The sequence below is a fragment of the Trachypithecus francoisi genome, unplaced genomic scaffold, assembly GCF_009764315.1.
Source record: "Trachypithecus francoisi isolate TF-2019V2 unplaced genomic scaffold, Tfra_2.0 Lachesis_group0, whole genome shotgun sequence".
NCBI lineage: Eukaryota > Metazoa > Chordata > Mammalia > Primates > Cercopithecidae > Trachypithecus > Trachypithecus francoisi.
Window position 1 is genome coordinate 96,203,646 of NW_022681453.1, and position 13,124 is coordinate 96,216,769.

The 13,124-nt window shown below is 36.1% G+C and overlaps 1 protein-coding gene and 1 pseudogene across 3 annotated transcripts in view; both read right to left on the reverse strand.

Annotated features, from left to right (window-relative positions):
- Positions 1-13,124, reverse strand: part of EPHA3 (EPH receptor A3) — a 372,676-nt gene that overhangs the window by 265,642 nt on the left and 93,910 nt on the right. For all 3 annotated transcript variants that reach the window (XM_033211572.1, XM_033211571.1, XM_033211573.1), the window contains exon 3: positions 1,908-2,568. In XM_033211572.1, the coding sequence (XP_033067463.1) occupies positions 1,908-2,568 (661 nt within the window). The remainder of the gene's footprint in view (positions 1-1,907; positions 2,569-13,124) is intronic.
- On the reverse strand, positions 5,548-6,642 carry LOC117083640 (annotated as a pseudogene).

Sequence of the window (13,124 nt, forward strand, 5' to 3'; positions counted from 1 at the left end):
ATATTTCTAGATATTTGGCTACTTTGTGTTCACTTTTTGTGGCCATTCTCATCCTTCAAAATACAGTGCTCTAATTAAAGTGGAATCTGTGTCCTTTGTTTCCTAGTCTCAGTTACTCTTCACCGAATCACAGGGAAGCAGCATGGGTTGATGTGAAGACTCCAGCCTTTGGAGTCAGACTGCCTGGTTTCAGATCTCAATTCTAGTACTAACTCACTGAGGGAAATAAGGCCAGCTATTGAACCTATTAAAGCTTTATTCTCCATGATTTTAAAATAGAAAGAGTAATAGTATGTACTTCATAGGTTATTTTGAGGAATAAATGAGATAGCTCATGAACATTACTTAGCAAATCAGCACAGTGTATGGCATCTAGTAAGTGACTAATTAATGAATGTTAACAAAAAAATCTTTGAGTTCTTACTACAGTACTTAAACAATGAAGTAGGTGTGCATTGAATATATCTTAAATGGGCAACTTTTTAATTCCTTCTGGAGTAAGCTTTCATGATTTTATTTAAAATAGATCTCACAAATACCACATAACATAAACAAATACCTCACTGATAAAATTCAATTCAAAGTGGAATATAAAGGCTATTGCAACTTTTCTTCACTCATGTGTACAAGCAAATAGTAGCTAGTATGTTGTTTTAATTTTATAACTTTCAAAACCATTTTTGGAAGAGTATTCTGATGGTGTTTTCCAAGGATCTAAAAAGCATGGAGAAGTATGAAGCTAGAATGAACCATTTACTCTCATTTAAAATGTCTTTTTTTTTTTTTTTTGTAAACCATGTCTATAGTCAAAAGCAAAAAATATTATGTTCTGTTCAGATTTAAAGAGGACAATTTATATACAAAGTAGGCTCATTTATTCCACATGCAGTTGAGAAAAGTGACTGATTATGAGACCAGGAGTAGAACACCAGATTTGACAGAGTGTAACAGCAAGCAAAGGCATTAAAATGGACAAAATTTCAAGGACAATATACTTAACTTCTCCTATGTATTTATTCATTTAAATTTTGAGTAACAATTTTAGTGTGTTCTTCAGCATAAAACCTTGCCTAATGCTAAGTAAATTTTGCAATTAAGTGAAATTATATGATATAGCATAGCTGATAGACATAATTTTATATAAAATGATCTTTTAATTGATTCCACTTAAAATATAAAGTGATTTTAATAAATACTAACTTGATTAAAGAGTTCTTGTTCTGTGATGTTATATTAATATCAATATGCATTCAAGCCTAAAGGATGATACAAATAATCTTTTGAGCACTAAAATGAGCCAAATCATGGTGCAAAAGACACTTAAAAATCATGCCTGTATACATTAAACACTGAGGCATCAGCTCTGGACTTTTAAATCAAATAATCTTCTAAAAGCACTAATCTCTTGTAAGTAAACATGTATTTGATACCCAGATGTCAGTGAAGATAAGACTGTACTTTATAGCAATGAAGTAAATATTGCTATGAGCTAGATGAGCACCAGCATAAATAACCACCACAGTATCTAATTCTGTTAGAATTAGGTTAGCTGAGTGCTAAAGATTTCTCAACTTTCTACATAAAAGAGATAGAAAGTTTTTCTTTCAGGTGGTCTAGAATAGGATTACCTTAGTTATTAAACAGCAGAACAACTTAAATATAGCATATATAACACCTCATGTAGGGTGCAGGCCAGCACTGCATAATCAAATACATTAATATTTCTACAGCAAAGCATGAATTACCACATCAAATGGAATTAATTTTAGTCCATAAATAAACTATGGTCAGTTTGAGGCATGTTTTCCTGCCAAGTGAGTTGAGACTGAGTGCATTTTATTTAATGACACTATGATAAACTCACAGGTGAGAGATATCATTCAAAGAAAAATAGAGAAGGCTCTTACCTTGGCACAAAAACCCTCTTTCTTCATAGCCAGCATTGCAGGAACACTTGCCAATGGGTACAAGCCATTCACCTTCTGTACTGCAGTACATCCTTGGAGGATCTTCCTCCTTAGAATTGTTGACACAAGACCCTCTAACCTCCACCAGGGACTGGGAGTCCATGGGTACCGTGTCTGGAAACATAGCCAGATTCTTCACTGTAAATGGGCACTTTTTGAAGTATACTCTCACAGACACCAAGGCAACACAAGCACCAACATCTTGAAATGCCAAATAAAATCCCTTCTTGTTGACAGGACCTACTTCTCTAATCTCAGTGTTGAGCTTAAGAATACGGTCCCCAAGATCCATCTGAGTGAAACTTTCATCGGCTGCAATGGTGTCAATCTTTGTAAACTGATGCTCTCGAAATTTCACCCCATGATCATCATCGGACTCCATGTAGTACAGGTTGAATGTCTCCTTGCAAGTCCCTAAAACCAATGGAATGCTATTGCAGTCTCGTAGAGTGAACTTGAGCTCCACATAAATCTTCTGAGCTGAGTTCCTGGGGACCCAGTTTGTTCTCAGCCAATTGTTTTGACTATGATCCATGACATTGCACACCTGGTAAGTCCTGATAGGTGTGTAATGTTCATCCACACCGCTGATCTCTTCCCACTGAAGAATCAAAGAGAAACAGAGAGTGAGGCAGAATTAATGATAATAATGAATACAAGATAAGGGTGTCAGAGCATCACTATATAATAAGTCATCATTTACTCATTAAAAAACATTCTTGTTTTTGGTTTTTTATTTGTAAGGTTCTCTGAGTTAATGGACATAAAGTAATTTATAATTTGAATGAACACATTTCAATTGCATTGAGGTTTGTTGAATATTCAGGAAAAAGTCACTTAGCAGTTAATAGAGCCTAATCAAACATTCCAGGATCAAAAGCTCAAATCAGTTGTCTCCAATGACACTATGATATGATTTTCTCATATGTTTTTGGGTGTTTTTCTTTGTTTAAAAAAGAAAAAGATAATAATGCTGTCTAAAATTCATGCTTAGTAATCTTTTCCCCATTTGTGCCAGGTTTTTGGTAAAATTGATATAAGGTAAAATAGTGAATATAAATTATATTTTTACTATATGTCATCATGCATGACTTTTTTAATGTACTATCATTTCAATGGACATGTATTGGGGAACTATGAAAGAAAATTTGACGTAAAAATATAAATGTTCCTCACCCCCTGGCCTCCGCCAAATATAAAATCAGGTTATGTGTGACAAACAGAAGACATGGCAAACATTTGATTCTTAAAGCCTTTTACACCCACATGGGACTTTTTCTTAGTCAAGAAATAGATATCTGGGGTTTTGTTGTTATAGTAGTCAAGTTTATCTTAGTACAACTTTTCTCACTGTAAAAAGTCTGTAAAAGCATTCAGACTTTTGAGAACAGTGAAGCACTATTTTCTGTGATCCTTAGGACAAATTTTGAAAAGCTTTTAACTTAGCATCGTAAGAGTGTGTTACTTCCAATCCTAAAACTATTAGACCAGTTGTTTCTGTTATCTCTGTGTCCATATTTTCTTCTTATCATGCCCCATTTTGCTTACTTCTTGCAGGAAACTACATCTTTTGCCATGCCATTCTTGAATGTAAAGTTTTCTAGGGATCTCTATTACCTATGCAAAAACTTTTGAACTCTTGAGTTTCACATCTGTGTTCCTCTTACAACTGGTCCTAAACCACATGTTAATTTTTCTAACTGTTTGAATCAAGATAAATAATATTTCCACATACTATATTATTTTCAATGTAAATACTTTTATTGTTTATGAAAGATGTGGTGAATATTCTGTCCTTTATTCTTTCTTGTGGAACTTATGGAATATACCTTTCCTTCCTTCCTTCCCTTCCTTCTTTCCTTCCTTCCTTCCTTCCCTTCCTTCTTTCCTTCCTTCCTTCCTTCCTTCCTCCCTCCCTCCCTCTTTTTCTTTTCTTTTCTTTTTCCTTCCTTCCTCCCTCCCTCCCTCCTTTCTCTCTCTCTCTCTCTCTTTCTCTCTTTCTATCTTTCTCTATTTCTCTCTTTCTTTTTTTCTTTCTTTCCTTCTTTCTTTCTGTTTTGATATGGAGTCTTGCTCCTGTCACCTAGGCTAGAGTGCAATGGCACAATCTCAGCTCACTGCAATCTCTGCCTCCCGGATTAAAGGTATTCTCCTCCCTCAGCCTCCTGAGTAGCTGGGATTAGAGGCCACTGCCACCACACCCAGCTAATTTTGGTACTTTTAGTAGAGACGGGGTTTCACCATGTTGGCCAGGCTGGTCTCGAACTCCTTGCCTTGTGATCCACCTGCCCTGGTCTCCCAAAGTGCTGGGATTATAGGCATGAGCCACTGCGCCCACCCGGAATATACCTTTCTTACGGTAAAACCCCATGGAACTGTGCATTCTTCCGCCTTATGCCTTCCATAACCCTGACAATCTTAAGAACATTTCTGTATTATATAACCTTTATTGAATCCCCTATTCATTTGTAAATTTAATTCATGATACATGCTAAAGTTAGTCTAATTTTGTTTCACAGGCATTTGCTAAATTTTAGGCAGGTCTCTTCATATTCACTATAGTATGGAGCACAAAAACTTCACCTTTTGGTATATGCACAAATATTATTATTATTATTATTATTTTAACTTAACTTGTCATAATTTGTTATTGATATACAAAGACAACAAACTTTTAAAACATGACATTTACTAAAATTCTGGCAATAAGACACAGCATACCAGGCTTGCTACTCAACTTGTTATTGTAAGTCTCAGCTTCAATATGAAGCCTTTTTTTTTTTTTTAAATCAAAACCTTGCTTTCTACATGCTAAATATCTTGGCAAGTAGGCCATTAAACACAGTAATAAACTTAAGACAGCAAGACTGAGGAGTTAACAAAAGCTAAACATTGCAGCCTAAACAAAATTCATACAAAAAATAAACTATCGCTGGTTACATAAAATTTTCCTGACTGGTTAAAACTTAGCGTAAAACATGCATTTTAGAATCTTTAGTTATCAAGTTCAAAAAGTACCAGTATCTATTTAAAATAATTCCTCTCCCAAGCCAAAGTATAATCAAAATTAATTCAAATGACATAACACATTCTAATACTAAAAAATATTCATTATTACTGAAGTGGAGGTAAATCCCAGAGCTTTTGGGGCTTTCTCATGCTGCAAATGGCTGTTTCTCTGGTTCACTCAAAGCAGCATATGAAAGCATCCAAGGATGATACTAAGCTCAGTAAAGGACAAGACTGGTGGTAGCCAGCTCTGACCTCCCTGTGAAGCATGGCTACTGTGTCCATAATATAGGATGTGTGAGGATCAAAGGCACACTATTCTGCTAGCTAAAGAGATAGGAAACTAACACCTCCCCACCCCCCGCAATCCTAAAAGCTCCTTCCCCAGGTAAATAAAAGTATATGAGGGGAAAAAATTAAAATACACTTATCTACAGAGTAAGGATTTTGAAATATTAATGTAATCCCTCCTTCAAAAATATTAACTAGAATCATCTGGTCATTTCTGATTACACCTTAAAGATGTAACCAGATTCAGTTTCTGTTGGTTTATCCTTAGACACTTCTAGTCAAAAGTATTAATTTTATTCCCAAATATCTTAACCACTAGTATGACAGCAGTGTATTATCTCCCAGAGTTATCAAGCACTGGAGGAAAAAAAAATAGATGTTCAAGCAGCAGGCAACATTTATGGCCCTTTCACACAGTGGCATCTGAGTGGCTACTGAATAGTCCAGGAATAATTCTAAAAACAAGAAAATTCATGCATTTTAGTAAATATGTTGTAGTTTTCACAGTTGAAATTTTCTCAGACATTGCACTTTCTTTATAAGGGAATCCTGATTTTTCTTAGTGTTATGGTGAGTCAGGACATGAACTAGCAGCCTTCTTTTTCTTCTTCTTACTGTGTTTCTTATGCTTCTTTTTCTTTTTTGTTTTTTTTCTATTGCTTTTTCTCGTTCTTCACTGCTTTTCTTCTTTTTTGCTCGCACCTCCTCAATATGCTCTGATTGTGACAAGGACTCAGATGATAAAGGTTTATCTTCAGAATACATCTTTCTCTTTTTGGTGAGTCCTTTAATATCTTTTGCTTTCTCAGGTCCATCTTTTGACTTCTTTTTCTTTTTTAAATTATCCTTACTTCTGATTCAGTTTCTGACATGGAGCTTTCAGAAGACTTATGTGAATGGTTCTTCTTTTTCTTTCTCCGTTTTCCTTGTTTCTTATCCTCATCTTCAGAATCAGAAGAACTGCTGGAAGAATCAGAGCTTGATAAAGAAGAAGATGAATGCCTATCAGATTTCTTCTTTTCTTTTTTCTTTCTCTGTCTTCTTTTGGATGGGCTCTCACTTCCACTTAATAATTTCTCCCTGTGTTTTTCCAGTTCTTTCTTCTAGTTCTCATTCATTTTTTCTTCAAATTCAGCCAAAGCCTTGGAGCCTTTCTTTTTCTTTTCCGGTTGCTCTTTTACTTCTCCCCAGGTAGGCCTTGTTCGATTCAGAAAATCTTGTATTGTTGGCCCTGAAGACTGGACTGGACCCCTTGATCTCGCCATTGCTATTGGGTTCATATAGGCCATCCGATTGTCCCGCTTCCCCATGGTGCTGGATTGAGCGCATAGTCGCAAGCGGAGGGAAACCGGGATGGAGAGAAGGCCAAAGCGGGCCCGCCGCAGCTTATGTTTCTTATAATATTTGTAAGAGTTATTAATGGGAATAAAACAAAACGTTTTACTTAGAGAAAATATTTAAATATTGTAGCTAAATATATGAATAAAATCCTTGTGAAGCCCATTATAAATGTGTTCCTACATTTTTCTCCAGTAAAGGAATTAATTATTTTCATCAGGAACAATAGATATTAAACATTTTTAACCAAATCAACGGCATTTAAAATGCATTAACACTTTTTTCTATTTCTATTGACACTTTGTTATGATTTCCTTGCATGTTTTTTGCTTTGTTTGTTTAAAAAAAGAATAAAACAAGTTACTGCCTAAAATTTATCTGTATGAATATTTTCCCAACGTGGGCCACGTGCAGGTTTGTTACATGGGTCCATCGCATGAGGTCCAGTTTTGAGTACGATTGATTCCTTCACTCAGGTTGTGAGCATAGTACCCAATGGTTACTTTTTCAACTCTTGCTGCCTCCCTCCCTTTCTCCTTGAGCAGTCCCTAGTTTTTATTGTTGTCATCTTTAAAAACACAGAAATTTTAATTCACACCTTCTAATCACAAAATAAAATAAAATATTCATTTATTACATTGTTGGTAATTACAAGCAAAGAAACATGCCATTTATTTGGCCTTCAAGCCTCATTAGGGGAAGTTTTTTATATTAAATTCTTAAATTATAAAAAACAATTGGTAAACTTTACTGGTGTGACAATCAGTTTAAAAACTTCTTCCTAGTTCACTTATTAACTTGCAAATGAAGCAAGTAAACAGCACTACTTATTTTAAAAGCCTTGATCACTCAGGATCTAAAATACAAGATAGGGGCTCATTTTCTGGAGGCAAAATTGACCTAGTTTTGTTGTCACATCCCAGATTTAACAAAGAAACAAGTTGAGACTATTTTAGAAGACCTAAGAAATAATATACAAGATACATTCTAATTGCAGTTTATGGAAAGAAAATATTCACATTGTATTTGTAATAATTGCCAATATACCATTTTCTTGCATCCACTCTAGTTATATGTTATATACTGAGTTTTTAAGAAGATAAGAGTATATGAGAGTTTCAGTTCTTAGGGTTTTACATTAAGGTGCCTATAATAATACCATCATATTCAAAGCAAAATGAATGTATATGTTCAATATAAAAAAGGAGTCAACAGACTTGGTGCTCCAAAAATCTCTGGTGTTAAAAGTTAGTGTTTTATAGAGTCTTCTCAAGTATCCTTACCTTGGTTCCACAATGGCATTTTAAAGTACAGATATAGCAAAAACTCTAGAGAATAAATGCTTTCCACAACCATCTTACAGAAAGTTTGATCATGACAGTATTATTTGAATGTAAACCAACTGACTTTAAATTTCTTCTTTTTTTTTTTTTTTTTTTGAGATGGAGTCTCGCTCTATCACCCAGGCTGGAGTGCTGTGGCCGGATCTCAGCTCACTGCAAGCTCCGCCTCCCGGGTTCACGCCATTCTCCTGCCTCAGCCTCCCGAGTAGCTGGGACTACAGGCGCCGCCACCTCGCCCGGCTAGTTTTTTGTAGTTTTTAGTAGAGACGGGGTTTCACCGTGTTAGCCAGGATGGTCTCGATCTCCTGACCTCGTGATCCGCCCTTCTCGGCCTCCCAAAGTGCTGGGATTACAGGCTTGAGCCACCGCGCCCGGCCGACTTTAAATTTCTTAAGTCACGAGCTCCTTTTAGTACTAAATGAGATTGTTACTTTGATGAATCATTTGCAAATTTATTCTGCAATGAAAAGCATTTTACTCGACATCAAACAGTACATATTATGTAGAGATTTTCCTAATTTGATGTAAAATATGATTTTAATTATGGAGATCTCAGTGCAGTTTAACATTTGGCAAGATACCACAAGTCCTTGAAAGCAAAGGTATACATTGCAAGAGGATAATGCAAACAGCACCAGCATCCTTTGCACATAAAAGGTTGCAAGGAGCAATTATCACTTCATTAATTTGTAATGAAGGCCAAATTGCTTGTAAGGGATGGTGATGTGCCATCTCAGACCACTTGTGAAAACAACAAGTCTCTAACTCTAGCATTTGCTGAGGACTAAAGACAGTAGAAATAAAATCCTTAAATGAATATTTTCTCATAGCAGCAGCAACAAGAAAAAATCATGAATTAAAGCTGCTGTTATAATGCTCATGCTTTGTAAATGTAAAGAATGCCCATGCTTCATTCATTTTGCTACTGTAAGAACTAATGTATAATATTCATTATATATTATCATTATATATTATCAGAAATTCTATCCTGTTATAGTAATTGTCTCAAGGCAGAGATGAAAAAAGAAAAAGGGAGACATAGCATTGGTAACATAGAATTTGGTGGTGAAAAGCATCTTTCTCTTCATTTTTTTAATGCTTATAAGAAATCTCTGTGGTTGGTATCCACTAGTAACAGCTTCAGCAAAAGAGGATACAAACTAAAGAGGAGCTCAAAATAGTTTTTCAAGCTCTAACTCATTAAAATAAAAAATTCTGATATTTAGCCTAGCTTCCAGATTTGCACTCTAAGCTGTAATTATCAGACCACATAGACCAAGACCGGGTTCCTTGTATTTTCATCTTTTTCCAGATCATTTCAACTATAACAAATCCAGGCATCCAAACTTTCTCCCCCGGAGAGTCCATTCTGAAACTAATCACACCAAATCTCTCCATCGTCAAAGGTAGTATAAGATACTAAGGAGGCTCTTAGTTTATATTTTCTATATAGAACAGTTCCTTGTCACTGAATCAAACATATATTTTTCAGGGAAACACATATTTTAATAATTTACTGGCATTTAACATAATAACTATTATGCTAGTATATCATCATTATGGTAATTAACAATTTATATTTATTGTTGCTATTAATTACTTTCATGGAAAACATTTTTAGTTATTTGCTAACAAGGGATTGTAGGGTGAGGAGGAAGTTTACATTTCTTTTAAGAGAAGCAGAAGCTGCAATAAATTTAGTGCACAGGCTAATATAATTTGGAAAATATTAAGAGTGTGAGAGAGTCATGATTTACCTTTTAAGACTTAAAACCAGTTTCTAAGAAATTTGTGGATGACGATAAAAGGAAAATGACATCAGCAATATTGTTACATTTACAATATTACTTTTGCATTTCAATGGTTTATAAGAAACACCTATTTCTGTGCTTTACAAAATGCTAATGATGATTAATCTTGCGCTCAGTAATTTTAAGTGATATTAAGTTGGTTCATGTTATTCCTTTCTCCACTCATGTTTTTTATTCTTAAGTTTATTTCCCTTGTACACTCATAGCCATTTCAAAATCCAGTCTTCAACCTCAAAGTATGTGGGCATTTACCACGCAGCAGCATTTTAAGCATGCATGCAGAATCTCTTACAGCAAGACTGTCACTGTCAAGCATAAGGCACAGATAAATCTACAAAAATCATTATATTTCCATTTATTCATAAGTAGTTTTCCTTAGCCCATTCTGGTCTCAAAAGTACATACACACACACACACACACACACACACACACACATTTACACACAGATATATATTTCTAAAAGTATATTATAAAAAAGATCAGAGTAATATCAAATAGTTGAGACAAATGAGTAATAGAATTATTTTTTGTTTGTTTGGGGGGTGTGTATGTGTGTGTGTGTGTGTGTGTGTGTTGTGTCAAATCAGAGAATTATGTTTGTGGCCAAGGAGTCAGGAAGACAGAAGATGGAGATTTGATGTTGGAAAATTCCTGTGATTAACATGATGTGGGATAGGATCCAGAGACAAATATGACCGAAAAGGGCATGCGTGGGAAGATGTGGACAGTTATCTTAATAATAATGGCTACTATTCAGTTCCTTTAACCACCTTTAGCCCCTAAGTTTTCAGCAGAAATTTGGTAATGGTATTATAATTGCCTCATGGAATATAGAAAAGCCAACATCACAGTTTGGCAAAGTATACTGAAAAGATTTGGGAAACAAAGACAAATGTAAAAGAATCAGAAAATATGAGAAAAGCCAACAAAGTATTTTAAAGAGTGAGAAGAACTAGGAACAGAATCATGTAAGATCCCTGCTTAGAATTCTCACCAATATTGGGCATGCCTCAGTACTTTCTGTGGTTTTAACAAGATACAGGTTATTAAAGGCACAATGTCTCCAGAAAGTTGGAGCATGTTGTCCCCTCTGTCTACACTTTACCCAGCAACCTCACAGTTGGGCTCATAGATGTCTGTGTTTTTCTTCTCTGTCCTCTAGTTCCTTAGTACGGTTAGACTGAGACAAGACCTGAAGTAGCCTCAGCTCCACTCTTGTAGGAGCTTTAAGTTTTTAAAAATATTTTTATTTTATTTTATTTATTTATTTGTTGAAAGGGAGTCTCACTCTATCGCCCAGGCTGGAGTGCAGTGGCACGATCTCGGCTCACTGCAAGCTCCGCCCCCCGGGTTCCCACCATTCTCCTGCCTCAGCCTCCCGAGTAGCTGGGACTACAGGCGCCGCCACCACGCCCGGCTAATTTTTCATATTTATAATAGAGACCGGGTTTCACCGTGTTTGCCAGGATGGTCCCGATCTCCTAACCTCGTGATCTGCCCGCCTCGGCCTCCCAAAGTGCAGGGATTCCAGACGTGAGCCACCGCGCCCGGCCGGAGATTTATATTTCTCCCAGCTGGGATTCAGGGTTACTGTACTGAGATCTCAGGTCTGTTGCAATGATGCTGCACCTTTGGACAAATGTCCCATACCTCTAAGTTTGTTTAATTCCTTTATGTAATTGTTTTTTTTTTTTTTTTTTTTTTTTAATTCCGGCTAAGCAGGGAAACCGGAGGCTTTTTAAAAATACTGCTTCCCAGATTCCAAAAAAAAAAAAAAAAAAAGAGCAGCCTAGGTGATTCTAACATTCTAACCCCAAACATTGAGAACTAATGCCGTATATCCCTTGGCCAACTGGACTTTTGACTTCTGCGCTCTACCTGAACTGAACTGATAGGATGCTCCAACATCAGCTTCCATGAAACTGCATCTAAAGTGTCTTCCTTCCCCTGTCTCTGTAGCATGGTCTTATGTTCAGCCCTTATCCCATCTGGTTTTTCACTCCAGATTTACCAAGGCCTAGACATGCCTTACACAGAAGCTCACCTGAATAACCTCATCTTCTATCTCCTACAAGGAACGGTAAGATATTATTATAACAAACCAAGTAAATCCTCACAGTGTTGTATTTCACATCTGGTGGTAGTACACCTGACATAACACGTGTATTACAAAAACATGCAAACAGTGTGTGGGGAAATTACTTTCAATCACATATTTCTAATGGTATGAATGAAGACGATTTTAGACATGCTACTATTTTTATAGTTTGCTGTAGTTTGATAGCATTCCACCGTGATTTCTGTGATTTGTGATTTTTGAAAACGCCCTTATAATTGCAGTTTTATTCAACTTTACATGGACATATTAAATATTTATATATGCAAAGCTTAAATTAGAAATTGTTTATAGCTACAAGATAAGTAAAATGCAATTTTTCATATATATATATATATTTTTTTTGAGACAGTGTGTCACTCAGTCATCTAGGCTGGGGTGCAGCCAGGGGATCTCGACTCACTGCAACCTCCACATCCCGGGTTCAAGTGATTCTCCTGCCTCAGTCTCCAGAGTAGTTGGGATTACCTGTATGCGCCGCCATGCCCAGATACTTTTTTTTTGTATATTTCAGTAGAGATGGTGTTTTGCTATGTTGGCCAGGATGGTCTCTAACTCCGGGCCTCCAGCGATCCTCCTGCCTCGGCCTCCCAACATGCTGGGATTACAAGTGTGACACACCACGCTTGGCCACAAAATGTGACTTTTCTTATCAGAAATTGATGCTGGTGGAGGAGGCATAACACATACAGAAGATGACAATATGTTCTGTATTTGAGGTACTGCAAGGAGTTATTGAGAAAAGACAGATTATCGTGTGAAGGAAGGTCCTGGAAAAGGATACAGAAATGAAAAGATAGGATTATTGGAACTTCTGTAAGTGAAAATTAAGGGGGACACAGAGAGGGAGAAAGAATGTCAGCAGGCTTAGCAAATGTGAGGACAGTAACTGTTTAAGTAACTGGGTTCCAGTACGATCGGAATATAGGGCAGTGGGCTGTGGATATGTGGACAAGTACTTCAAGTTCCCACTTAACAACCTCGACAGATTCTTGGAAACTATGACTTGAAACAATGTATAACAAAACTAGTTTTACCCTGGGCTAATTGATATAAACAAGAGTTAACTTTCCATGGCATATTTCTGCTTAGTAAAACATCACCAAATTTCTAAATAAACACTCAAAGCACTTCTAATATTAAACATGGAAATAAATGTAAGGTACAGATTCATTTAAGAAAGATTCATGAAAACAAGATGATTATTAACCCAATTTTTGGTGAATAGCAGTGAGACGGTGGTCAGAC